This window comes from Malus sylvestris, chromosome 6, assembly GCF_916048215.2.
Source record: "Malus sylvestris chromosome 6, drMalSylv7.2, whole genome shotgun sequence".
Taxonomy (NCBI): domain Eukaryota; kingdom Viridiplantae; phylum Streptophyta; class Magnoliopsida; order Rosales; family Rosaceae; genus Malus; species Malus sylvestris.
Genome location: NC_062265.1, coordinates 34,391,309 through 34,418,361, shown reverse-complemented (window position 1 = coordinate 34,418,361; position 27,053 = coordinate 34,391,309). Strand labels below are relative to the sequence as shown.

Sequence of the window (27,053 nt, the reverse complement as noted above, 5' to 3'; positions counted from 1 at the left end):
CAAAACTGGACAGTGAGTATTTCACAAGATAACTACTAAATTACCTAAAAGAATATCACACAATCATGTACAAGAAGATTTCAAGATGATCCTCTGCCTCCACCGGACCAAACAAAGCGAAGAAAGAACCTATAGAATACAGTGCGTGCAAAATTACATTCTTGGATTACAGCTAATTTTGGAATACAACTTTGGTGGGGGGAGGAACGAAAGGTATTTCCAACAAAAACCAAACACACCTTTCAAAGCACCGTGCAGCAACGTGAAGGGCCGAAATCTATCCATATAAATAACTAGTTCCATTGAGGAATCAACTGTTGGCCCCTTCATAAGTTAAGACGCCCAGAACTCCAAATTGCAAGCGCAACTGCACTATGTTGTCTTTCCCAAGAGAATTTCAGACCGTGGGAGCGTTCAAGATGATATAGGTTCATAAGGATATGATAGCCACGGGTGCTTCAGAGCGTCAGATGCAGAAGGGCGCTTCTTCGGGTTTATCTCAAGCAGATGAGCAATGAAGTCAATGAAGCCTTGGTCCCCCATTGGAAGCCTGTGCCTCAAGGATGTCTTCTTTGGTATCAGGTATTCCAGTCTGTTAGTTTCCTGAAGAACAGAGGAGAATAGCATTGTTTACGAGATAGATAAATAAATACATGAATACCTTGTAAACTAGTTACCAGTGTTTGTACATACACTACCCTACAGAATTGGGGAAAGCAGGTTCGTGAATTTACGAAGATTTATGAAATGGAGTAAATCTGTATGGCTTACCTGATTCCGTTCATAAAGCATGTGATTTTTTGTGAAGTATTTGTATGTATCACGCCCTTTCGCTAGCATGCCTTGATCAATAGGGGAAATGATTCCCATCACCCGTGCAAGTAAAGTTGCAGGTGAATCATTCTGGAAGAGTACCTACACAAAGTAAGTTCATTTCAACATTTAGCACCATTATCATGATTTTGTTTACTTTCCAGAAAAGTTGTAGTAGTTTCAAATGGCAATAAAATCACACATCCCTAATCCTCGTTGCCAAAAAATAATGACAACTAAATATTATACACTATTGCCTACACTTGATTTGTCTAAATGACAGTTTTAAATGCTTTCGGCCAGCCACTCGGATAGTATGTACTTTTTCCCATGAGAAGTGAACTATAACATTGTTTATCTATAGGGCTTTTACATATACTTGTACTAAGAAAGATTTCTGTTCAGTATATGTACTTTATTCTATGTATAGCTGAAGCTCTGAATGAAGAACCGAATCAGATATACTGACACAATGTTATACACCATTTCTTGCATGTGGTTCAGGTATAATTTTCTTAGTTCTTTTAATTGATTTTATAGGCATCAAAGCGTTCGTAACACAACAAAAATTCATAGCAACATCAGTGAGTAGACAAGTCTGCACAACAATATGTGAAAAAAACACTTGTTTTGCTTTGTCATTTATCTCATGAATCCATGTTAAGGTTTTCATCTCCGCATCTACTAGAAATTCGAATGGATTTACGGATGAACCACAGAACTTACCAGAGACATCATACAGAATGATAACAATAATAATCATGACTCTATGTACACAGACAGCCACAAACACGTAAATAAGTCAGTATTCTTACAGAGCTGAGATTTACTTCAACTACCAGTCAGGTTAGAGCTTAACATTAGGATATTAACAGATCTCAAGTACCCGATAACTGAATATTTTGCTTATAGCAAAAAAGTCAATATTTAGTTACCTTGTTTGTAATAAGTACATTAGAAAATTAAAAATCTAATGATAAGCATACAAGGATGCATAGCACTTACATTGCCAGTACAAAGTTCGGCCAAGATGCAGCCAAGTGACCATATATCTATCTTCTTATCATATGGAAGTCCCAAGATAACCTCAGGAGCACGATAGGATCTGGACTGAACATAGGAGCAGAGATGATCCGTCTCAAAGCAACTACTCCCAAGATCAATGACTTTGACCTCACATCTACTGTAGCTTTTTACCAGTATATTCTCAGGTTTCAAGTCACAATGTATCATGCCAAGGCCATGCAAAAACTGAAGCGCTTCTAGACACTGAATCGTAATTGACTGCATAATGTTCAATAAATTTAAACCACCAGCATAAAAAGAAAAAAAAACTAAACGGTTGTCAAATAGAAAATGGGACCAAACAAACCTGCAGTCGTGGCATTGTGAAGTAGACCTCCCCTCCTGACTCCCGATTAAACTTATGAAATTCATACAAGTTTGCTTTGAGAAGTTCACATACTATTAACAAATGTTCCTACCACACAAAGTCAAATTCTAATTAACATTCATTGAGACAAATATGTAACTTATAAATGCACAAACAAGACCAATGCACTAACAGGAGGCGCAAGATGGGAATACAAATGACTGTAAAAAACCTGCCCCCAAAGGATTCTCAATCTTAACATAATTAACCACAGAATAGATATACAACAATTTCAAGTTTTTCCCTCCCCATGCTAACATAAAGGCACTGCCCCCAAGCATAGGAGTCCCAGGTACACAAGACAATGAAAGACAAGTCATACAAATCTAGCAAATAAATGTGCACATATGAAACAATTATTTATCTCAAAGTTTTATAAAAGCTACCAAATAAGATAAAGTAAATATCAAACTGTGCATTTACTTACTCGATAGTAGAAGTAATCGTACAAACGAAGAATGTGGTACTTGTCACCAGGATCATGCTTATTGACGTATTTGAGAAGCTTTATCTCATCAAGGCTCTGATCAAAGAAGTCTTTGTTGTTCTTTATAATTTTCACACATACATCCATGCCTGTATGTAGATCATGAGCTTGAATAGCTTTGCTGAATGCAGCTGATCCAAGATATTCGGTGACATGATAGCGGCCAGCTAACACAGAATTCAAAACAACATGAAAATTTTTGTCCTCCTCAAAGCCAGTTCTGCAGAACAAAAACATGGGGTTCAAGTCAGAATCAAGTTAAGTAGCCAATGATAAAATAGATAGCAATGAAGAGCTTCACATCAGCAAAAGCAGAAAGACTAAGGTCCATCACAAGAGTACATGTCTCAACAAAGGAAATCACACAAGAAAGCTGTTTCAAGTTTAGGCGGATTGTGTTGTCATGATGTTGTTTATGTTGTACAGAAAAGAAAAATAAAGGAAACAGAGAGAGAGAGAGAGACAGACAGACAGACAGGCAGAGAGAGAGAGAGAGAGACAGATAGACGGGAGTAATTAAGGTATTATTCTTCTTTCTTGAAGAAAGGTCTAATGCTACAGTTTCAAAAGTTTCCAGAGCTTTTTAAAATGTATTATTGGTTTAAACAGAAAAATCCAACACCCGAAACACAATTCTCCTGTAATGAACCATGATCAATTAATTTACATTTGAGACTGGTGAATAGGTGAAGACGTGCCTGTTTTTCCTGTGCACAATCTTGAGGTTGAAGGTCTCAAACTCTTCCTCTTGAGCCTTTATTTGCCTTACTTGCTCTTGCACAGCAGCCGCCTCTTCATCCTCAAGTGATGCCCCCCTATCTTCCTCCCTAACAGCAGCAATTTTCTCATCTTCTTCTTGCTTGGCATGCTCTCTTTCAGCATAAGCATAATTAGAGAGCGTTGAGGGAGTCGAGTTTGTGGATCTAACAGCATTAGCATTATTTTCATCCCTAGAACTCATTCTAGGTGAGGACTCGTTACTTTTCTCCCTCCACGAAGCAAGCATTTTATCATCATCAGGTTCTTCAGTTACAACAGCATTGCAGTTGTTCGACCATAAAGGTTTACTAGAGCTTGCCTGCACCAATTGCCCATCTCTCAGTGGTGGGGGGAATGAAAATCCCCCTTCTGAATGAATTTTCTTCTGTCTAAAAGCACCATCATTGTTCTCAACTGTATATTTATTTGCCTCATGTTTACTAGTTTTCTTCTTGTCCTTCTCAAGTCTATCAATATGTTTCTTATCTGAGTCCTGATGATTCTTCCGTGGCCCACCAATTCCTACATCATGGTCCTGAAAGTATTCTAGATCCCCTTCACTACTGCCTCCAATCAAACTTTCCCGTACTTCACTGCCGATATCAGCAGCTTCGCTATTGATTCCCACACCTATTGATCTTACTGAACCAAGCTGGTCGTCATCCACACAAACCTCTTCCAGACATGGCCTTCCATTCTCATTCACATCTTTCCCATCCCCTAACATGATGAGTTCATTGGTCTGAGTGACAAAGCCCTGCCAGACAGGTTCTGAACGCATTAAATTAAGCTCCTCTTCATCCATCAACTGTCCATCATATTGAGCTATCAGATCATTCTCATCGGTTCTCCCATACAATTCAGTCACTGATAATCCCATAGGATCATCTGAAGTTATAATTGGTTCAACATTTTTCGCTTGAAAGTATCGCTCACCAGATAAATAAGAATCCTCCTCAGCAAAAGATTGATCATCATCCTCCTCTTTGGTTGGGCCCCTTTCCTGTGGATCTGGAACACTCCCATGACCTGTTCCCTTTTCATTGTCACTAGGATAATCAATTTCATGGGCCAGAAACCATGCCTCATCTTCAATAGGTTGTCTCATGTATCCAACATCATCATCATCATCATATTCATCAGAGTCCCAATAGGGGTAGTCAATCGTTTCACTCAATCCATCACCAACGGTAGCAAAACCAGAAACCAGATCAGATGCGTCCTCTGTGATCCCCTGACTTACAGACAGCCAACTGCCTCCTACAGGTCTTTTTCCACCTGAACCATAATCTTTAAAGAAGAAATTAAAGACTAGAGATATCAAAACAACCAAGACAATGTGACAAGAAATTTGACTCTGAACAACTTCAGAAATCCAAAAATTTGAGGAATGGTCAATACAAACTCTACTTATCTAAGCAAACAAAGGAATGAGTACAAATGACCATTGAGGAAGAGAGCTTCCAAGCATATAAGAATGAAAAGGTCTGCAATGATTTTAAGTCTTGAAAGCCTAGAAAATAAAAATAAACTGACGACTACAATAGCTACTTAAAACAAAACAAAGAGTATCAACAACTAACCTGAAGAGTTGATTTCTTGTCCAATAGGTACATCCAAATATGACCCAATAAGAAGAGCATTGTCAGCAGAGCTGAGTTTTGGGCCAGGTCCGTCTCGCTCAAACTTTTCCTCCCAATTAACATTCAATGGTTTGTCCTCTGACTTGAGTTTGACTGGTGGCAGCCTAGGGAACTCTTCCTTTTGATTCTCAGACAAAATAGGAAAAATTAAATTACTAATGGTCTTTTGCTCAGAACTCCCTTGTGACTGGCTTAAGTATAAAGCTCTTCCCACCTCATCAACCTGCTCCTTTATTGTTGCCCTAATATCAGTCAACTCATTTTTTCTCTTTCCTTCTTTTTTGTCAGAACCAGAAGCACTATCATAACTCGTTAACACATCACCCTTGGAGAAAGGAAACACGGTCTTGACAGAACAATCTTTCCACATCTCTGAAGGTGGATTTGTTGGTTCTTCGATTCTTGGCCAAGGATTCTCTGCTGCATTTTCTTTGAAGAATGTGGTACTCGTCTTAAGTTGTTGGTCAAGTTCCTTAGGTTCACTTGTTTGGGTTCTGTCATACTTGAATTCCACACTAGGTTTGCTAGTACTTCCAGACCAAGAGGTTTTCTTTTCACCAGAAAAGCAAAACTCTTCTGCATTTTCTTTGAAGAACGCGGTACTCGTCTTAAGTTGTCGGTCAAGTTCCTTAGGTTCGCTTGTTTGGGTTCTGTCATACTTGAATTCCACACTAGGTTTGCTAGTACTTCCAGACCATGAGGTTTTCTTTTCACCAGAAAAGCTGATCTCTTCTCCATATTTCAAAATGGCTTTACCTGAATTGGGAACTTCAGTTGTATGATTCTTTGATTGCTGGGATATTTGAGGCTCTGGGAAGTTGCTGATAATACCACCACCATCACTTTGATAAGGTTCTGCGGGTCCATTGCTCGGACTGGACTGCCAAGAATATAAATCAAGCACGGTCTCCTCTAAACCTTTAGAGAATGCAAAGCTCTTGTGATTTGTCCCAGCCACATCAACTGATTTATTCCACTCCCCAATAGAAGTAGCATTTTTCCATTTGCTTTCAGACCCATTTCTACCAGTTCCACACTCAATCTCTTTCACTATAAGTTCCTGAGAAACTTCATCACCATTCCGAGATCCCAAGCCTTGATTTTCCACCACTAGCTTGTCCCTGTTTTCAGCTTCCGACGAATGACTAGAATCCTTATCCTCAAAAGTAAGCTTCTGAAGGAAACCATTCAAATCAGGACGATTACCAAGCTCACTTCGAAGAGCTGCCTCTGCCCTTGAAAACCTATTCTTCCGCAGAAAGTCCAGAATAACGTCAACGGACTTTGAGTCGGCCATTTTCAGCCTCCTAAAACCTACAAGCATGCATCAAAAAACAAGCACCCACCAATCCTGAGAACACACCATTAACAAAAGCTCATCCTAAACAAAAGTTCAAAAACCCATCTTCCAGTTTGCCCCACTTTGCTAAGAAAGTGAAAAAACATAACAGATTTTCTAAAAATTAAATGAAGGAAACGAACTTGACATTCCTTCCTTCCAAATAAAGTTAAGAAGTTACCTTGTATTAAGCTCAACGACTGGTGCCATTTTGTCTTCTACTGTCCTGAACAATGAAAAAAATGGAACATTCAGAATATCAAAAAAATTCTTTTCCTTTCTCCCACATTTTCCGAGCAACCAAACAAAGCAAAACAATTTAACTTTTCCCAGAAAAAATTCAAAACCCAAGTTGTAAAAATGCATCACATGAGAGTACAGGCACGATTTTCCATCCCGTAACCGCGCATTCTCAACGTGGATCCGGCATTTACAGGCAGACTGCGATTCCCAAATCCCACAAATCAAAATTTACAAACCCTTAAAATCCCAACAGATTTACAAGTTCGCGGGGTGGGATTCAAATCCCACGAAACTTTCATAGCCGTTGCAACAAAACACTAGACTATTTCTCGGCCAGAGAAAATCAAGATCTGATTTTTAATTTAAACCCGTGATTTTTTGGGGGAAAATGATTTCTGGGCATCGGAGAAGGGGACAAAAAAAGGTTGAAACTTGCAATTAGAAAAAAGAAACGGTTGTTGGATAAATAAGAGAGCGGCGGAGGAAGAGAAGAAAGGCACCTGGTGGGAATGGGAGTGACCGGTTGCTGCCGGCGCCGCTGCTTCTTTTGTTTCTCGTCTTTGTAGGCTTTTGGGAGGAGGGAGGCGTAGTCTCCTGAATCGAGGTGGAGGTGGTCCAAATACCAAAAGCTTCGTTTAGTTTTAGATTTTGATGCTCATGGGAATAACTTGAATATATTCCACTCACTACTCTCATTTTTATGACCATAAAAAGTATTAATATGTCACTATTCTCGTTTATTGTTATTTTTCTTATGCGATCATTTGATAACAAAATACAACTTTTGTCATATAAATTTTTGTTGCATAAATTATTAAGAATAAGAATTTTATACTAATTTATATATAGTAGAGGGTTAGATTTTTGTTGTTAGTAAATCGCAAAATAGTGATCAGGGGAGGCTAAAATGCTTTTGTGAGTCTTTCCAACCGCCGGAATGGTGAACTGCAATAACGAAGCCACTAAATAGTCCTTTTTTTTTTTTAGAATATGGTGGGTTATAGAGGAAGACACAAATTGTTTGAAAGTATTTTTAAAATGATTAAAAGTGTTTTTTGTTTAAGATTTGCAAGTAGTCATTTTAAAACACTTTAAGTTATTTTAAAAGCGTTTTCAATAATTTTAAACACAATTTAATGAGCTATTGTTAAAAGTATAATTATCAAACAAACAATAAAATAATTATAGTAAATTCATACAAAACTTCCTAGTGAATTACATGAAAGAGAAAAAAAAGTGGGTAATAACTATTTTGAAAAAGAAAAAAAAAGTATTTTGAATTACTAAATAATAATAGTAATTTTGAATGCATAGTATTTATACGGCAGTATCTAAGTTGTCTATTGTAATGACCCGTTCCTAATTTTTACGGTTTATATAATTTTAATAAGTGAATTTACGAAAATGCCCTTTGAGGCAAATGCGTTGACTCTTGTTGATTGCCTTGTCATTTCATGTCAGACTCATTTTCTTGGCATATCCTCGTAGTACTCATTGCTACAAACGCGTGGATGCAAACCGAACGCAATTTGGAGTTATAACGAAGGAGATATTAATGTTTAAAGTCGGGGCATTTTAGTAAATTAATTATTTCTAGAAAGCTCTAGACTTTTTTAGCTTAATCTAGAAAGTCATGTGTGGCCCATATTTAAGGGCATAAAGGATGGGCAGTGGAGATGGAGTATAAAGGAGAGAAATGAGGGAGGGACCGGACTAATTAGAAAAGAAGAGATGAGCGGTGACCAATTAGAGAATAGAGAAAGGGGAAATGAGGGAAGGGAGAAGGAGAGAACCGACCAAACCCGGTTTCTCCACCTGACCTGCCAACTTGATCCTCTCATATCTCCTTCGTACAAACCCTGTTTTGGGTGATCTTGGTGTCCATGGAAAGCCCTTGATGAGCCTTACATCTTTGTAGTGTTAGATTCCCAAATTTCTTACCCAAATTCACAAATTGAAGCCACAAACCCACGGGGGCATCCTGCAGTTTTAACCTTTTTTCTGGTGACTCCGGCGAGTTTCACCGTCGATGATCAACACTAAAAGACTCCTCTCAACCCCAGGAGCAAAGCCCAAGCTTTGGCGAAGGCGTCGGAGTTCGTTTTGGTGGAAAATCAACAACTACCCAATTTTAAGGGTTTCCAGCGGGTTTTCATGAAATTGAGGCTTTTGCCGGCCAAATTGGCCTTAGTCATAGGTATGAAAGTTGCTCCACTCATTGAGATATTCATTCTTATAAAATTTGGTAATTTTTAGAAATAGTTGAATTTTCCGGTAAGTCATGACAGCTGACCGCCACTTGTGGTGACGCGTGGCCAGTGGGCCACCGATGCTATTTTTACACTAAATTGATATCCTGATTTCATATTTGATATCCATATGATGTGATTTGAGTATTGTGAATCTAGTTTGATTAAGGTGTGTTACTTGATAATTCTATAAATCGACGATTCAACCGTTTAATCATCACCCAACTTTGATACATTATAATACATAATATTTGAGGATATTAGAAACTTACAGATTGGGAATCCGACGTACGGATCTTCCCGAATAGGATACGTAAGTTATATGTTCTATTGATAAGAATTCTAAGACATGATTTGATAATTGTTCTAGGCGCCGATCGTTCGTGACGCCTTGATATTTGTGCTAGGGAGTTGTAACGCATACTCCAAGTGACTGGGCTTTTGGTTTTCTATATATACGTATATATGTTTTCTATTTTCCCAAAAAATTGTTTTAAATGGATTTACGTTTTTAAATGTCATGTCAATTGCATTATATTTTAGTATATACATTAGTATAGATATGCTTATTATTGCATGATGTTGTGGACGCCTAGGTAAGATTCATGTGAGTACAGATAGATGATAATGATTGCAATGTGTATGGTTATGTTTAGATGCATTTAGTGCTTATTATACTGCACCCTGGTGTTAGTACTCCACCCGAGGCTAGGGCCAACCTTCATGTGATTGTTCACCTTCCGCACTGTATGCTCACCTTGGATCCAAAATAGGTGACAGTCTGTCGTACAGACCACATTAGGTGGTTCCAATTCGTATGTGACTTGCGATACTTCGCACAGCCTTCACGTGATCGTAGCACTTAAGCGTATTTATTTACACCCAGCATGTCATATAGACAACATTAGGTGGTTATAACTCGTGTGCAAGAATTGGTTAATGAGCTATAGGTTCAGCCGTACAGGTCACATTATGTGACTCCGCCTGGCATATCATTTTACATTGATTTATTTTACTTGTCTTACTTGTTTCATTGCATACTTGACATGGCATATACTTGGTTTTCACTACTCTCGAGCATGATTTCTATATACCTATGTATTATTATTTTTTGGGAAATTATACGGGTTTTACAGCAAGAGGTTATAACGTTTTCAAAAGGTTTTTATTAAAAACTTTATTTTCAGGCCCACTCACTCTTGTTTTTGCGCCCATCCAGTTTTTAGTTGCTAAAAGTTCGTATCGACAAGGATTCTTGGCAAATCTCAGTATAGGTGGTTACTTATGAGGGTATGATCCTTATCCACACTACTGTACTTTACTTATGCTCTGATGTCACGTGTGAAATGAGTTCATCCTCGCTCACATCGCACTCTTGTCTTTAGGTACTTTTAGGTTTAAATTTATTCACATTTTCCACATCATTATACTTATGGCTTCGTCACCTTCCCGGTGTTGGTCAGCACAGCTCAATTTGGAGTCCCAGTGGACATTCCGGGTCAGGGTGTGCCACTATGGTTTGGTATCTCCTAGGAGTATTAAAATTATAATTTTAGTCTATCTCGGGTCACCGTTATGTGATTCACTAGTGTTAGAAATCAAACTTAGAACGTGTCGTGTAAAATGCAAGTTTGAAATTATTCTCCAACCACTGAACCATCCCCTGATGGTTGTAGGTGACCCTATTTCAATTATTTGAGACACAATATGAGTACATCATGCATTCCATCCATTTTGGCTCTTAATTTGTTGTGCGGCCTCCAATGTACACGGAATTACCTAAAGTACAATTTGAAAGGAATTTAGGCTTCTCATTTTCCCTTCAGACAAAATTGGGCCCTCCAACGTTGGAAGAAATGTGAGCTCATAATCCTTCGTTAGGCCTGGAGTGTAGTGTGAGAGACTTTTCAATGTGACAAGAACACATGATGATATATCACGTGTTACTACAAATTATGAGATATGTATGTTAAAAATTTAATAACTTAAAAAATAAAATTTTCCACCATTATATAAAAACACGTGATGCACCCGGATTTTGGTCATAATAGAAACTTTCTCATGTAGCGTTATTTTTGTGATCAACGCTAAATTGCTAGAAAGTGGACCCACATTGCTACGTGCCCAAGTGGGGAATTCAGATCCGAATAGGGAGGGAGGAAGCCAAGGAATCATCCCAAGGCGTTGACTACCAAACCACCAGATTCCTCACTCCCGCAAAGCCCCCCAATCACGTGCCACCACGTAGACAGAGAAAGAACGAAGAAATTAAATTAAAAAAAAAGCGTGTAGGGGTGGGCATGGTTTGGTTCGGTGCAGTTTTGAGTGAAACCAAAACCGAAACCAAAGTTTTTTGCGGTTTGGTTCGGTATGGTTTTGAAGCCAAAACCGAAATGAAACCAAACCGTTTGGTTCGATTCGGTGCGGTTTCAAACGGTTTCAGTTTGATTTTTAAGAAAAAATGTAAATTTGCAATTTAACATATTAATAAGCATTTCCCAGTAGCAATAGGAAAAAGACATTTGTTATATAAACAATTAGCATGTTGCATGCAGTTGTGATGTTAAAATATGTTTGTGCAACAAAGGGTGTCCCGTACAAGGTATAACATAAAACAAGTTGAATAACTTTGAATTCATTAAACATGAACGAAACTTTCATACTATAATATGTGATATGATGCTTCAAATGAGTGGACTTCATTAGATCATTGTTTGACTCTTGATAACAAGATTAGTCCACCCTTGTACATATATGTGTGTGTGTGATGTTATAAAATAACAAAGGTCCTTCAAGTTAATGAACGAAAGAAAGTGATGAATGATGATATTCTAGTGTGGTTGTGTCCATACTAAGTGCATGGATTCTAACAAACAACCAATTAAAACATGAAATTTAATATGGACATTTAATTAAATGTTTATTAATATTTGCGGTGCAGTTCGGTTTCGGTGCGGTTTTCAAAAGCCAAAACCGAAACCAAACCGTTTTCTATGTTGCGGTTCGGTTTCAAAACCGAAACCGTTCCAAAACCGCAAAACCAAACCGTTCGGTGTGGTTCGATTTGGTTCGTGTTTCGGCTTCGGTTTTCGGTTCTAAGTGCCCACTCCTAGAAGCGTGAGACGCACCCTACGGCATAACGTAGGTACCAAAACGTCAGTAAGGCATCAAACATCTCATGACGTGGTGAGGCACTCCGTCTCCGTCACCTTTGTTCGCCTCTTTTTTGTTTCACATTAAAACAAAACAAATTATTTCCACATTAACTAATAATTATTTTGTTTGAATATTAATAAAATGTTTATTTACTGGTAATGTGATTTAATAATTTCAATTCAATTGAGTTTATAATTTTGTTCCTATCCATATTATTACACTAAGTTGAAGTTGAAGGTCATGACCACCACGCCACTAATTACATAATTTTTTAAGTATTGAATTACTAATTACGTTGTGGAAGTGAAAATTTTCTTGATTTTGTGTGTGCAAGAAAAAAAATCAACACAAACATGTTTATTACAAATACGTTCTTTAAATGAGAGAATTCATAAATCATAAAAGATACAAAAGAAAAATTTACATTATCTTAATTTCATGTCAAAGACAACCTTGCCACCACAAGCCCCCAATTGATATGTTTCATAATTTTCAAGCATTTGATTACAAATTATAATATTAAAAACGTGTTTTTTATGGTTATTTTTTTTGTATATTCTTTTTTATTTATAGTTATCGAATTGAATAAATAAATTAAATTTTGTACACATATTAAATGTACAAAATAGTGTGTGATTATTAATTCTCTGCCTTCTAATTTTTTAGTAAATAAACATACAACATAGAAAAAAATTCCAAGTCTATAAGCTTAACACATTTAATTAAAGGGTGTATTAACAAAACACTTCCGGTACTGTTTATTTTTAACGAAAAATCACATTTTTACCTTTTTCTGATACTATTTACCACACATTTGTTTATCATTTTTTATTAAAACTAATTTTTTTTTTGAATTTTTCGTTAGTTTTTATTTAATTAAATGACAATATTAATATTAATATTTAATTAAACCCCAAATAAATATATAAGCCAATGACCCAAACCAGACCCAGGAAATCAAATCAAATATATATATGTATATACTGAACGTGGTTGTCTTTTCTCTCCAGAGATTAGAGAGAGAGAGAATGAGGAAGACCATGGCGGTGGGAGTACACTGCATCGTCGCCTTGCTAATTCTTTCCGGTGCGGATCTAGTCAGGTCCGACGGGTCGGATCATCGGTACAAGGAAGGAGATTTTGTCCCTCTGTATGCCAACAAGGTCGGCCCGTTTCACAACCCCAGGTAAAACCCCAACACTCCACCCTGCTCGATCTCAAAGTTCCATGCTTTCTTAGCTCCATTCAGCTTCTGGGTTTGTTCATTTCACTGTTAATTGTTATGGATCTGGGTTTATTCCCACCCATTTGTTTGGTTACTGAGAAAATTTGCATGATTTACAAGTTCTGGTTCAGCTGGTATAAGCTAGACATTGTGATTTGGAAATTGAATTTTCATTGGCTATGTGTAAATATCCGAGCTTGATCTGTTTTTGAAAGATTTGATTTGGGTTCTTAGTCATTTGCCATCAAGTTCTTTAGTCAACCTGTGTTTTCGTTTTCGTCGAAATTGCATGTGTATTGTTCTTCGAAGCTTAACTCTGTTTTTGCTAAACTAGATAATAAATTGTATGTTAGTTTGATTGTGGTGGAAATTTGGTGTTCCTGATGGTCTAAATTTTTGTTCTTTTTGTTTTTTTTGGGTGCTTCCAGTGAAACGTACCGATACTTTGATCTCCCATTCTGCTCACGAGGTTTGTATCAAATCGATTCGTTCCTTTCATATTTACTTCCTTCACAATACGTGTTCATGTTCTCCGATGAATTGAATTTACCTAATTATTTGGATCCTAATTGCAGATGCGGTGAAAGAGAAAAGGGAAGCTCTTGGTGAAGTATTGAATGGAGATCGTTTAGTCAGTGCCCCTTACAAACTTGAGTTCCTAAGGCATAAAGATACCGAAGTAGCTTGCAAGAAATCACTCACAAAGGAAGAAGTAGCCCGGTTCAGATCTGCTGTCAACAAGGACTATTACTTCCAGATGTATTATGATGACTTGCCCATTTGGGGTTTCATAGGGAAGGTTGACAAGGAAGGCAAAGACCCGAGCGAGTACAAGACCTACCTTTATAAGCACATTCATTTTGATCTCTATTATAACAAGGACCGCGTGATTGAAGTGAATGTTCGAACAGATCCAAATGCACTGGTTGACCTTACAAAGGATAGAGAAGTTGATGTTGAATTCATGTATACTGTGGAGTGGAAGGAAACAACCACTCCTTTCGATAAGAGGATGGATAAGTATTCTCAGTCCTCATCCTTGCCTCATCATTTGGAGATCCATTGGTTCTCAATTATAAATTCATGCGTGACAGTTCTCCTCTTGACCGGGTTTCTTGCTACAATTCTCATGCGAGTACTTAAGAATGATTTTGTCAAGTAAGCATATTTGGTAATCCTTTTGCCCCTGTTTTATGTGTGCCGGTTCACCCGTTCTTACATTTACGTTTCTTTTTCTGTATAAAAGATATGCCCATGATGAAGAAGCAGCTGAAGACCAGGAAGAGACTGGATGGAAATACATCCACGGAGATGTATTTAGGTTCCCCAAATACAAGTCCCTGTTTGCAGCAGCTCTAGGTTCAGGAACCCAACTATTTACTCTGTAAGCGCTCATTTATCCAGCTATAGGTGTAGCACCACCACCTCTTTGTTTACAAAGCTTCTCATGTTTTTTCCATTCCATGCAGTACGGTGTTCATTTTCATACTCGCACTTGTTGGTGTGTTTTATCCATACAACCGAGGGGCTTTATTTACTGCTCTGGTTGTCATTTATGCACTCACTTCAGGAATTGCGGGCTATACTGCTACGTCATTTTATTGTCAGCTAGAGGGATCAAACTGGGTGTGTACTGATAGATTATCCCTGCTATGGATTTGGTATTATTGATTGAAGTTGATGTTTTAATAATTAAAGGTTCAAACTTTCTGGTATGACAGGTTAGGAATCTATTGTTGACGGGTTGCCTCTTCTGTGGACCTCTGTTCCTCACATTCTGCTTTTTGAATACTGTTGCAATTGCTTATACGGCCACTGCTGCCCTTCCATTCGGCACAATTGTGGTTATAGTTCTGATATGGACACTTGTAACATCACCTTTACTGGTGTTAGGTGGGATTGCTGGGAAGAACAGCAAAGCTGAGTTCCAAGCCCCTGTTCGCACCACTAAATATCCCAGAGAGATTCCACCTTTACCTTGGTACCGGGCAACAATCCCTCAAATGGCAATGGCCGGTTTTCTGCCTTTCAGTGCTATATACATTGAACTGTACTACATATTTGCCAGTGTATGGGGTCACAGGATTTACACCATTTACAGCATCTTGTTTATTGTGTTTATCATTCTTCTGATCGTTACTGCTTTCATTACTGTGGCATTGACATATTTCCAACTTGCTGCCGAGGACCATGAGTGGTGGTGGAGGTAAGTAGCTTATTATCGGTGCATTCTAATTTGGTTAGGGTATGCAAGTTACTATGCCTTTTATTCTTGTGTATGCGTTCCAAAGAACGAAAAAATTCAAGTCATATGTTTGCTGCTACTGGCTCTCCTTTGTTAACTGCTGTCGAATCCATTAAATAACTAGTGGCTTCAGAATTTAAAGTTAAGGATGCACAAAGTTAAAAGAAAAGCTGCAGGATTTTCCAGGCATTTGGTTTTCAGGAATTTCGGTAGTCTTCATGTGTTTTTTTTTTAATTAATTTTAGTGTCCGCAGTGCATTGGTTGATCATTAGTGTGGTCTTAGTATTATGTGTTCCATAATATCTGATTAAGTTTAGTTTGAAAATGTTACATTTATATGTCAATTTGTAAACCAGTTTTAACTTCAGAAGACGTAAGACATACCGCGACTGATGTATTGTTGGTTTCGTTACAGGTCTTTCCTCTGTGGTGGGTCTACTGGACTATTTATCTATGCCTATTGTTTGTATTACTACTACGCACGCTCGGATATGTCAGGATTCATGCAAACATCATTCTTCTTTGGTTACATGGCATGCATCTGCTACGGTTTCTTCCTCATGCTGGGGACTGTAGGCTTCCGTGCAGCTTTGCTCTTTGTCCGTCACATATACCGGTCCATCAAGTGTGAATAGTAGCCTGTTCCCCAAGAATCATCGGACGTGGTTTCTCGTGTTTTTCGACGCACAGGCACCTTTGTAGAGAAGTTTGGTCAAATTAATTTTGTAAGTGCCTCGTGTACTAAAGCTGTAGTCATGACATATGTATGCATCCGGAGCAATATGTTAGATCACAATTTGGGCGACTATATTCACAGTGACAAGTTTGTATCACTACATTTGAATCTTTTTGCAATACATTCTTTAAATATATTCTCTCCTCATATACCCAGTTACTCTCTCTCCCTCTCTCTCAGTATTTGTGGAAGCAAGAAGCTTTTGACGCAAAAGTGCTTCTTCCAAAATCCCATGAATCACCTTTCTATAAAGAAGTTACATGGAACTTGTGGAGTTTGCTTTTGAGCGGGGAAACGTCGAAGATCTTCAAATTATATTAATATTACGTATCATTGCATAATATGAGAATAATTAGTTGAATTTGAAAAATAAAGATCTAAACAGTTGTGAAAATCAAGTCTAGTTCAGTTGTAAACTAAAATTTAACGATTATTTTAATATAAGCGATGATATATGCTAAATTAATCTAATCTAATCTAAACTGCGTCAGGAGATTCGAATTCGAGTAGGGGTAGATGTTCAAAACTGCGAAACCGAAATCGAAACCGAAACTGTACATATACGGTTCCTAACCGAACCGGGTCGGTCCGGTTTTATTCATCCAGCAATTTATAAAAATTAACAGAAAAATGAGGGTAAAAGATAAAAGAAAGGCCTGGAAAGTGAGTCGATGGTAGTTAGAAAAAGGTAGTCAGTTGAGCATCGTACAATCTCTGCAATTCCCACAACTCGAAAAGCGAACACTTGAAGCGAATGAGGCCCGGAGTTCTACATCTCTGGTAGCACTTTCACTCTCTCAGCAGCCGCTTTGCAGCAACGGAGTGCGGTGAGATATGTCCACTGCCTCATCAGCTCTGGCGCTCCACCTCCCCTTTGCTCCCCCAATCACCGCCGCCGCCACCAAACTCACTTACCCAGTAAGCCTTCTTCTTCTATTATCATAACCCAGTTACTAAATTTGTTGCCTTTGCTAACAATTGCAATCGTAATTAACAGATACGCAGCTCACGGTGGTCTGCAACTGGTGTGAGGCTCGTGGGTTGTGCTCGTGCTGCAATTTCAGGAAGAGGGCATGGTACACTTGGTTTATTGCTTTTGGTTTTAGATTTGTGGATTGTTTCGAATTTTAGAATTTCGTATTCGAAATTGGGTTTCTGTTAAAAAAAATTCAGGTACATTTGATCCTGAACTCCGTTCTGTGCTTGAACTCGCCACCGATTCCGAGTTATATGAGCTTGAAAGAATCCTTTTTGGCCCTAGGTAACTTCAAAATCGATACTTTCTGTTTCATTAGTGTGAAACTTTGGACAAGAAAAGAAAAACCGTGTCTTGCATTTTACACTCTTTCGTTTTTTCAGTAAAGGGGTAGTGTCAATTGTCAATCAAACTTGAGGATGTAATTAAACTTCAAATTTCGTAGTGTGATGACTACGTTATTTTTATCTTTGGATGGAGTCAATGTCCAGCTACTTCAGCCCGTTGCTGAAGTCTATAATGAGTAGAACCAATGTCGACCATTCAATGGTTGAAGAGGATCTCGATGAACGAGAGGAGTTTTTAGCAGTATTAGAGTCTCGATTCTTATTCCTCGCAGCCGATGCACGGTCTACGATAAGGTTTTTCCTCAACTCATCTAATTTAAATTTCACCTCATTAGTTAACTTGTTTGGCGGCAATGTTACTCAAGTTTTAGAGGTTGACTTGCCATTGAATTGTATGTGAAGGATCCTGGCAATGCAAAGTTGTTTCAACTCTGTGTATTTCTTTATTAAACTAACTGCTAGTGACATAATTGTCGGCGAGTTTCATCTTGACTATCAAATTGGCGTGTGTGGAATTCTTGGTAGGGGTTGGAGGCCATCATATAGGAATGTCTTGCTTGCAGTGCGAAAAGAGTTAAACGTTCCTTGCTCAAGCAAATTGTCAACTGAAGACCTTGAAGCAGAGATTTTTCTTCATCTGTTGCGAGACTATTCAAGGCATGTTTTCTATATATAGTTATATATTTCTCTAGTATTTAGACCTCGTTGTTTATTAGTTTCTGAAGTAGAAATAACTTCATTTTTTGATCTCTTTGTACTTATGCAATAGTAAGGAGGGAGGGATTGAAAGAACACTACCTTTAGGTATGAAAGTGAATAGACGAAAATTTGTGTGGTGAACGTGTAAGGAAGGGTAGAAAGCAAAGCATAGAAGAGACTATATCTTGAACGAGTTGGTGCATACATTGATGAGTTGATAGTTTGTCAGTGCTATTTGATTTTGGCAGCTTAATGTTTTGGTGGATCATTGTATTATAGAAAAGGGTTCACTTTCTTTTATTTTAAGTGTGTGTTGTAATGACTTAAAATGATTCACTTCCTTCATATAGTGAAGAATCAGGAAATTTTGAGGGCTTGTTGGAGTTCCCTGAACTGTCTGATGGTCAACAAAGTCTTCAACTTGGACTCAGTCAATGGAAGGTACAGGCCCTTAGTGCTTTAAAAGTTGGGGCAGCAGAGCTCCGATCAATGTTTTTGAAGGTAATGTAGCTTTACTACAAAGAATTTATGCACAATCAATTCTTTCCAACTTGAGTTCATGTTTTTTAATTTTGTTGGTTTATGATTTTCTCTGAAGGGTGGTGGTATCTTTACTTTGGCGAAGATTTATCAGTTGGTAAGTAAGAATAAAGTCAAACTGATTATTTCATTTCTTCTTTGTATACCTTTAATTATTTTTTCTCTGTGGTAGGTAGCTAGAAAGTTATCTGGAAAGGTGTTCCTAGAAGCCGCCAACTATCAGCTAAAAAGGGATTTTGTTAGAAAGGTAAATCTTTGACTTCACAGCTATAAAGGAACCATAAGTGAGTAAATTGTTTGGTCACCAGTCGTATGGGTGTACATTACTGTGTTCCTCCTGTGTCCGATATTTTTCAAGGTTTTTTCCTTGCTTTCATGTCATGTGATCTCTCATGTCCGTGTCTGTTTAACTCTTTCTATCTTTATCCTAGTTTTTCTTTCATTATCATACTTAGTGTTTCTCTTTGTGATGTTAATGACTTTTCTATTGTTTATCTAGTCACCCTTTATTTTTGAAATATAATTCCGTAATTTTTTTTAATTTTCAGGGTGGACAATTAGCTGCTATGAATCTCGAGTCCAGAGCAGCCTTTCTTGCGGCAAAACAGGTAATTATATTCTGCAGATGATTCAATTTGTTGCCACTGTTTTTTAACGACTTCTTTATGTGATAGGGGAATTTTTGTATGTATGTAGAAAAACTATTGTTTGAGCTAGTGGCTTTTTTATTTGTTTAGGTCTGAGTATTATTTCGACGAAGCTCTGAATTAGTTGTAGCTTTGTATCACATGCTGATATCAAGGAAACCTCTTTCGTTGTTGTGGTTCAAATATTGTTTCATGTCCCTCCCGTCCCCCGTCCTCTCATTTCTGGATTTCTGGATTTCTAATATTTGTCATTTTGGACAGGGTTTTGCAGGCGCTGCATCAAGATATCTTGGTTTAAGAAGCATGATGGCTTTGCTTGGCCCAGTGTATTGACTTTTCCTATACTTTCTAAACATTATTATTTCAAGCTTCCCTATGTTTGCTTGTTTGGTTCGTTTGCGACTTTATTTCACACACACCCTCCCACACATGGGCATGCAGGCACACGCACACAAATGTGTATGTTTAAGTATCATTTTCCTTGTGTTTAAGGTATTTCGAATTTTTAAGAAGGTAGAATAAGGAGGAAAGTTTAGGTAGGTACAGCTGATGCCAGCATAAAAGATAGTCACTTCTCACTAACCAAGAGTTATTTTTGGTTAAAACGGCTTGTGTTACTGACTCAATTCATTGGGATTAAGTTGTAGGTTAGACTGCACCTACTGAGACGAGTATCATACAGAGAATGCGACTAATCACTGCCCTTTTTTAATTGGTTTTTGTTGGATTTATTTCTCACATGGAAGAGCTTTGAGGCTGTAGCCTGTAGGCCTGTAACTGAAAATGTACCTTCCAAAATTTCATTGGCTTCATTGTCTGCTTGGTTGGAAAATCCTCTGAGAGCATAGATTTTGATGATACAAGTAGAATGTTGCTTCAAATTTTGATGATTAAGCCAATCATTTATTTCTTTTGCAATTTTATGCAGGCTTTGGGGAACATTTCTGGCAGACGTTGTTATTCAAATGCTCGGAACTGATTATGCAAGAATCTTGCGAGCTATTTATGCTTTTGCGCAGGTACTGATGTTTTCTAGTTTTCTTTTTTTTTTTCGCCTTCAGGTTTAACACATTAAACACTGGTCTTTCCTATGATACTTAATTGTGAGGAGTATTATTCATTTTGTTCTGATTTTGGTTTCATTGCTTTTGCTTCAGATCCGCATCACTCGCACATATAGGCTACCGCCTGATTATTGAAAAGCTTTCTGTTTTGAGAAGATGCGTTTATCAAATCGTTCCAGAGCTTGAAATGGATCCCAAGCAGCATTCATACTGAAGGTAAATGTGGATGGCCTGTCATCACGTTAACAAGAGATTTGCGTTCAAGATTAATTACACTGTACATACAGAACACCTCCCACAGCCCATTCTGCTATTCATTTTCACTGTTTCGTACCTAACTGTGGAAGCCGAAAAGATTATCGTCTTCGTGGGAGTTTATGCATGCCTTTTAACATTGAGAATTAATCTTAGAAAAAGAAGGCATAAGATGCATATAGATCATTATGCATGGAACTTGAAATGAAGTTAGTTTCGGGTAGCATAGAACTAAGGGGTCGACATCCCAGAGTTGGTCTAAGGTCGGGCTTCGGAAACAAAGAACTCCCCGGACTACAGCCTGCGCTGGGGAATTTGCTTCTTCTTGTTCGTTTCATCTTCACTTAATTCCCAAACAAATATGTCAAGGTTCAGCTTCATCCTCTCCATGTTGAAACTCGTCGGAGTCACACTTGCTCCTTGCTGGGCGATGGATTTCAGTATAATTTGCATGAACATAATCAAGTTAATCTGTCTTAATTTCTGTATTTCAACTAATTAACCGAAACAAGTACTACCTGCGGCAGAGTCTTCCCTTTGGCAGCAGCGAGGTCCTCGAGAACGGTATAATCTAACCCGGCATTGTTACACTGAGGAGCTCTGTAAACTACCAAGGGAGGGTCATGCGGTCACCTGAATTCCTCTCATTACTGAAGTCTCGCAGTTTTCGTTTCTGCCACGGCGGGTTCATTTCAACCTGGTTAACCGCCGGGGGATGGCGGCGTTGTGTAGGATTTGAGAAAGCTTGGTGCCAAAATTGCAAACGCCCATAGACGTGGCTAAGCCTAACCTGGAACATTCTTCCATGGCCGGCAGTTTCCCCGTTACCTGAAGGGTTCCTTGGTTCAGCCTCACGGGCCAAAGAATCAGGCATAGATCCACACTTCAGCCCCAGCTTCCTTCATTTGTAGAGAATTCATGTGAACTCAAAATTCGGATAGATACGAAAATTGAATTTGAGACATCTTCTAACACTGGAAAGAAAAATACCACTAGTTAACATCCTATTAACCAAATTACACCAATATTTATAACTTTTTAGCCACGGTCACTGCCTACGATTGACTTTTGGTTTTGATTTCGCTAGATTTACAGTATGTTGAAGTAAGAAACGAATGTCAACTTTTAAATTTTGTTTTTGATTAATCGTGAAGGAAACATATCTCTTCCGATTAATCTATGTACCTTCAACTTGAACAAAAAATTTAGAAATTTAATTAGCCTCAGTTTTTTCTGTCAACGTATTTTTAAACTAGTAAATTATCCAATCTAACCAAAAGCATGAGATGTGGCCTATATACACGTGTGTATATATATATAGGTATGTGTGTGTATGTGTGTAGGTATGTATAGATAGACTACTTACTGGAGTGTGGTTTTGAGGGCTGGGGGCACACCATCAGGATGAGCGTATCAGTACACCACAGCTTGGAAGCGATGAACATGTCATCCCGGCTCTTGATAGGACCTCGCTGAATTGTTCGAACCACGGGTCAACCTCTCACACGTATGTTGTGCATATTTCTTATTAATTCCATGTCGTTTATCTCTAGGTTTTGTTCAAGAATTGGTCCAAAAGAGCCTTATTACTTTCTTTATCTCAATTTCACCTAATTTGCGGACTTATGACAATTTTTGATGTAAGGCCAATTGAAGGAGAAAGCTAAGAGGCTAAAGATCGATGTGTCCAACTTTAATAATTTTTCTTGGAGTCACTCATTCCAGTTTTGCAAGTTAATTATGCAAAGTTGCATTTCCGTTGATTTGAAACTCGCATTCGCTCAATGTGTTGACGACTTCATCAACTGAACTTATTTCATCGTTGAAGACCTAATGCTCAATTTACTTGAGTATTTACAAACTCAAGGGGGAGCATTACAATCATAATTATGTTAGGAATGTTATTGTGTAAATTCTAAGAAATCCTTATGGGATTCTACTATATGTTTTAGATAATATCTTATTTAATATGTAATCCTATTGCCACTTAATATTACAGTCTAGTGTTATTCCTCTACACTTGTAAGTTAGAGATCTTAGATTCGATTCTCGTCAAATGCGAGTTTGAATCACATTATTGCTAGCCCATTATGAGGCTAATCCCACCACTATTTCCTTTAGAGTAGATAATATCATTTGTTAAAAAAAAAAAAAATAGGAAACTTCATTTTAATCCTTGGCAAATATGACTTAGACTAAAACCATGAAGATCAAAATCTAATTTTAATCCCTTGATAAATTAATCACCTCATTTATTAATTATATTTTTTTTATGTTTTAATTATTTCTCTTTTTCTTCCTAATTTTAATGTATTAATTTTATTTCATTATAATTATAATTTTCATTTCATTCATCGTAATATATTTTGTTGTAAACATTTAGATAAACTAATTTTTATTTTACAATATATTTCGATATACTTTATCTTCTTCATTTAGGTACATTAAATTCATAATAATACATTTTGGTGCATACATTTGTATACATACATTTCAGTACATACATTTTGATACAAACATTTAGGTACATTAATTCAATATAATACATTTCAATACATACATTTTGGTACATTAGTTTAATATAATACATTTCGGTACATACATTTGGTGTGATGACCCGTCCCTAATTTTACATTTTTATTAATTTTAAAAGCATGAATTTACAAAAATGCCTTAGAGGTAAGGACTTTGACTTTCGTTTACCATCGTCTATAGGAGTGTATGACTTATTGTTTTAGTGTATCTTCGTGGTACTCATTGGTATGAACGCATAGGTGAAAGCTGTTTGCGAGTCCGGATTATAACTGTATAGTTACGGACGTTCAAAATTGGTTATTCAAAGTTTAGTTTTAATTAAATTAAACTCCCACCTTGTGGGAAGACTGACCAATCAAGTTAAAAGGTTAAAGGACCAATCAAATTAAAGGACAAGCAACCAATTAAATTTGGAGAAAGAAGGCAACATCCAATCAACAAAAGAGGGATTTCTCCCCTTCATTCCCGTCAGCCTTTCAACCCAAAACAACATGCGTGATCACCCATTTTTCAAGGCCGATTTCGACCAACTCAGGTAGAGTTTTTCGACGCCACCACCACCATCTTGAAGCTCTCATTCCCCTCTACAAAACCCACCCCATAACCACCTTGATTAACCACAGTATGTGGTGGTTTGAGGCCACGATAGTTGACGGCTCTCGCGGTGCTCCAACCACCCTTTTCAATTTTCCAGTGAATCGACAAAGCGATGGCCGATGCCACCACTTGGGCTTTGTAACCCATCATCCCAGGAGCAAATCCTAACCAACCTTGACCCCGTTGGATCACTGTAAACGACGAATCAACGCCGGGGAGCTTTAGGCACCCGCCAGCTTTGTGGGAAAAATTGACCATCTTCCATCCATTTTTGGACTTCATGGAATGTATGAAAGTTGTTCCTTTCTTTGAGATCTTCATTCCTGTAAATTTTTGGTAATTTTTAGAAATAATTGAATTTTTCTACAAGTCGGGGAGGTCGACAGCCGTGTGCAGCGGCGTGTGAGCTGGGTCACCCCCTCACCTTCCTAAGCTAAGTTTGACACCTCAATTCAATATGTGTAGTCCGATTGTTGAAATCTCATCGTTTGAACATAGTTTGGTTAAAGACTGCTACTTGAACATTATGTGAATTAACGACCCAACCGTTGGATCGTCACCAAACTTTAATACATTATAGTACGTAATAAAAACTACGAATTGGGATTCTGACGTACAGATCTTCCCAAATTGGATTTATAAGTTTGTAAAATATAACGTTGACCTCCCCTTGAATCGGCAATTGGCGGAGATCCAACTGTTGGATCGTAATGAAACTTTAGTATGATGCCCTAGAAGTATAATGTGGATCTTTAGAAGTTACGAATCGGAAATCCGAGATGCAGATCTTCTGAATTTAGTTATGTAGGGTTGTGGACCCTACCGTTGATCTTTGATCGACGGTTGCCTTTTGGTCAAAGGGGTCTCAAATCATTCTAGAACGTCCTTGGGATGTGTTTTATGTAAGTTACGTGTTTTATTGATAAGAGTTCTGAGACATGATTGAATATTTGTTCTAGGTGATGGTTGTTTGTGACGTCTCAATATTCGTGCTAGGGAGTCGTAGCGCAAACCTCAGGTGAATGGGTATTCTCATTTTTATCGTATATATATAATTGATGGTTCCACAAATGCTTTTAAATTGATTCATGCATTTTATGCCATGTCTTATATATATATATATATATATATATATATATATATATATATATATATTTATACATATTCTAAAATACTATGATATGGTTGGATTTTAGATTGCATCATGGCATATCCATATGCATATTACCTATATATAATTGTTGTGAATGCTTTGAAGTGCTAAGGTGAACACGGGTCGTGCAAGTAAGTTCAGGTGAGTTTATGGTGTTATCTGGAATGAATGAGTTATGGCATGACTATATTTGTGTTTTATGCAACTCCGACACTGTCGTACATATTGCAATAATAGGCAACTCCGACATTGTCGTACATGTTGCAATAGACAACTCCGACATTGTCGTACATGTTGCCTATGAGTCGTATAGGTTTCATTAGACAACTCCGACTCATGTGTTATCATAGATTGATTTATGAGCTGTATAGGTTGCGTTAGGCAACTCCGACTATTGTGTTATCATAGGTTGATGAGCACCTGATTTTTATGCTGCTGCCAATATGTAGTGATTTGGAATATTCTTGGATTTACTAACATTCGATTTCATACTTATACGTTGTATGATTTCCTGGGAACTATATAGGTATTACAGCGAGGGATTATAACGTTTAGAAGGTCTTTATTAAAGCGTTATTTTCATGCCCACTCACTCTTGTTTCTTTTTTCCCTCTAGGTTCTAGTAGTAGAGTTTTCGTATCGACGAGGATTCGTGGCAAATCTTGGTATTGGAGATTACCTTTGATGGTATGATTTTCAATCCACCATACTGTACTTTACTTATGCTCTGACGTCACGAGTGAAATTGGTTCATTCCTGCTCACAGCGCACTCTCGTATTTAGGCACTTCTAGGTTAAATTTATTCACATATTCAACATTGTTACCCTTATGGCTTCGTCACCTTCCAGGTGTTGGCTAACACAACTCAATTCGGAGTCCTATTGGACAATATGGGTCGGGATGTGTCATTTGGGTACATATATTTCGGTACATACATTTAGGTACATTAGTTTAATATAATATATTTCGGTGCATACATTTGGGTACTAACATTTAAATACATTAATTCAATATAATACATTTCGGTACTAATATTTAGGTACATTAATTGAGTTTTTCAAGTTTGAAGAATGTTAAATAAAATTAATAAAACTTTTGTTTGGTATAAAATATATATTAAAATGTGTATATTAATAAATTTAAATATTTAATGGGAGACATTGTATAAAATACACATTAATTATTTTGAATTAAGGACACATTAAGGGACTATAATCAATATGTAATCTAACACCAAATTTATTTTAAATTTCAATCTTCTTCAAGGATTAAAGTTAGAAAACCCCCCAAAAAATTATGTAATCATATTAAGGTAAGGAATTTACCTTCCCTACTATTATAAATAAAGCACAATGGAATGAAAAAACACACCTAAAAATTCTCTTAAATCTCTCTATGCTTGCCGCACCCTCCCTCTCAGTCTCTCTATAATTACCCAAACAAATCTGTATCCATTTGCAGTCATTTATTTGATTTCCACTTAAATTGGTATTGGAAGCGCTTTTATTATAAATGATTTTAAAGAAGCATTTTTAAACATACCCTAAGTCTAAGAAAAAATTTCAATCTAGCCCATTTGAGTTTAGAAGTTGAGCCCAGCACCTCGAGGGTTTTAAAGCCCAAACCAATTTGTAATTATTTATTTTATAAGAATAGTTTTGAGGTGAAGCTGTGATTGGAATTTTTTTTTTCCTTATGACTGGAATACGGATGGTACATTACTTGTTTTTATACAAGTGGTGAAAAATTGTATATTTTAAGTTAGTAACTTTTTAACATATATATCCCACCATTTATATAATGACACATGATGTACCATCTCGTATTCCCATCATACTGAAAAATCTCTCCTATGATTGGGACATAAGGACAATCCCACTTCCAACTCAAAGTTCACCGTTTACGTGATTC

General features: G+C 37.4%; 3 protein-coding genes across 11 annotated transcripts in view; 2 read left to right on the top strand and 1 right to left on the bottom strand.

Annotated features, from left to right (window-relative positions):
- The window catches only part of LOC126626321 (transmembrane 9 superfamily member 3-like), a 28,483-nt gene extending 12,012 nt beyond the window's left edge, over positions 1 to 16,471 (top strand). For 2 of the 7 annotated variants that reach the window (XM_050295619.1, XM_050295613.1), the window contains 6 exons: positions 13,775 to 13,815; positions 13,922 to 14,504; positions 14,593 to 14,730; positions 14,816 to 14,972; positions 15,068 to 15,552; positions 16,008 to 16,471. In XM_050295619.1, coding sequence (XP_050151576.1) covers positions 13,775 to 13,815; positions 13,922 to 14,504; positions 14,593 to 14,730; positions 14,816 to 14,972; positions 15,068 to 15,552; positions 16,008 to 16,227 — 1,624 coding nt within the window. In that variant the 3' untranslated portion in view covers positions 16,228 to 16,471. Of the gene's footprint in view, positions 1 to 13,065; positions 13,308 to 13,774; positions 13,816 to 13,921; positions 14,505 to 14,592; positions 14,731 to 14,815; positions 14,973 to 15,067; positions 15,553 to 16,007 lie in introns of those variants that run through there. The other 5 variants (XM_050295616.1, XM_050295614.1, XM_050295618.1 and 2 more) reach the window with 4 other exon arrangements.
- LOC126626319 (uncharacterized) lies at positions 20 to 7,380 on the bottom strand. 2 transcript variants are annotated; one of them, XM_050295610.1, is made up of 9 exons: positions 7,217 to 7,380; positions 6,655 to 6,699; positions 5,075 to 6,448; positions 3,431 to 4,781; positions 2,673 to 2,952; positions 2,186 to 2,293; positions 1,819 to 2,097; positions 772 to 915; positions 20 to 603 (listed from the first exon to the last, which is right to left on the bottom strand). In XM_050295610.1, the coding sequence occupies exons 3-9, from the start codon at positions 6,429 to 6,431 to the stop codon at positions 415 to 417; spliced, it is 3,708 nt and encodes a 1,235-aa protein (XP_050151567.1). In that variant the 5' UTR covers positions 6,432 to 6,448; positions 6,655 to 6,699; positions 7,217 to 7,380; the 3' UTR covers positions 20 to 414. The 2 variants fall into 2 exon arrangements, with proteins under 2 accessions (XP_050151567.1, XP_050151568.1); XM_050295611.1 differs by having other exon boundaries at positions 3,431 to 4,769.
- A 504-nt stretch (positions 16,472 to 16,975) lies between the features above and the next one.
- LOC126626327 (uncharacterized) lies at positions 16,976 to 22,873 on the top strand. 2 transcript variants are annotated; one of them, XR_007624654.1, is made up of 14 exons: positions 16,976 to 17,246; positions 17,326 to 17,404; positions 17,502 to 17,589; positions 17,796 to 17,945; positions 18,177 to 18,308; positions 18,701 to 18,851; positions 18,949 to 18,987; positions 19,063 to 19,137; positions 19,439 to 19,498; positions 19,799 to 19,863; positions 20,466 to 20,556; positions 20,695 to 20,817; positions 21,384 to 22,363; positions 22,502 to 22,873. XR_007624654.1 is itself a non-coding variant. In XM_050295627.1 (12 exons), the coding sequence occupies exons 1-12, from the start codon at positions 17,163 to 17,165 to the stop codon at positions 20,734 to 20,736; spliced, it is 1,056 nt and encodes a 351-aa protein (XP_050151584.1). In that variant the 5' UTR covers positions 16,977 to 17,162; the 3' UTR covers positions 20,737 to 21,002. The 2 variants fall into 2 exon arrangements, 1 of the variants encoding a protein (XP_050151584.1); XM_050295627.1 differs by lacking the exons at positions 21,384 to 22,363; positions 22,502 to 22,873 and having other exon boundaries at positions 16,977 to 17,246; positions 20,695 to 21,002.
- Positions 22,874 to 27,053: the final 4,180 nt, after the last annotated feature.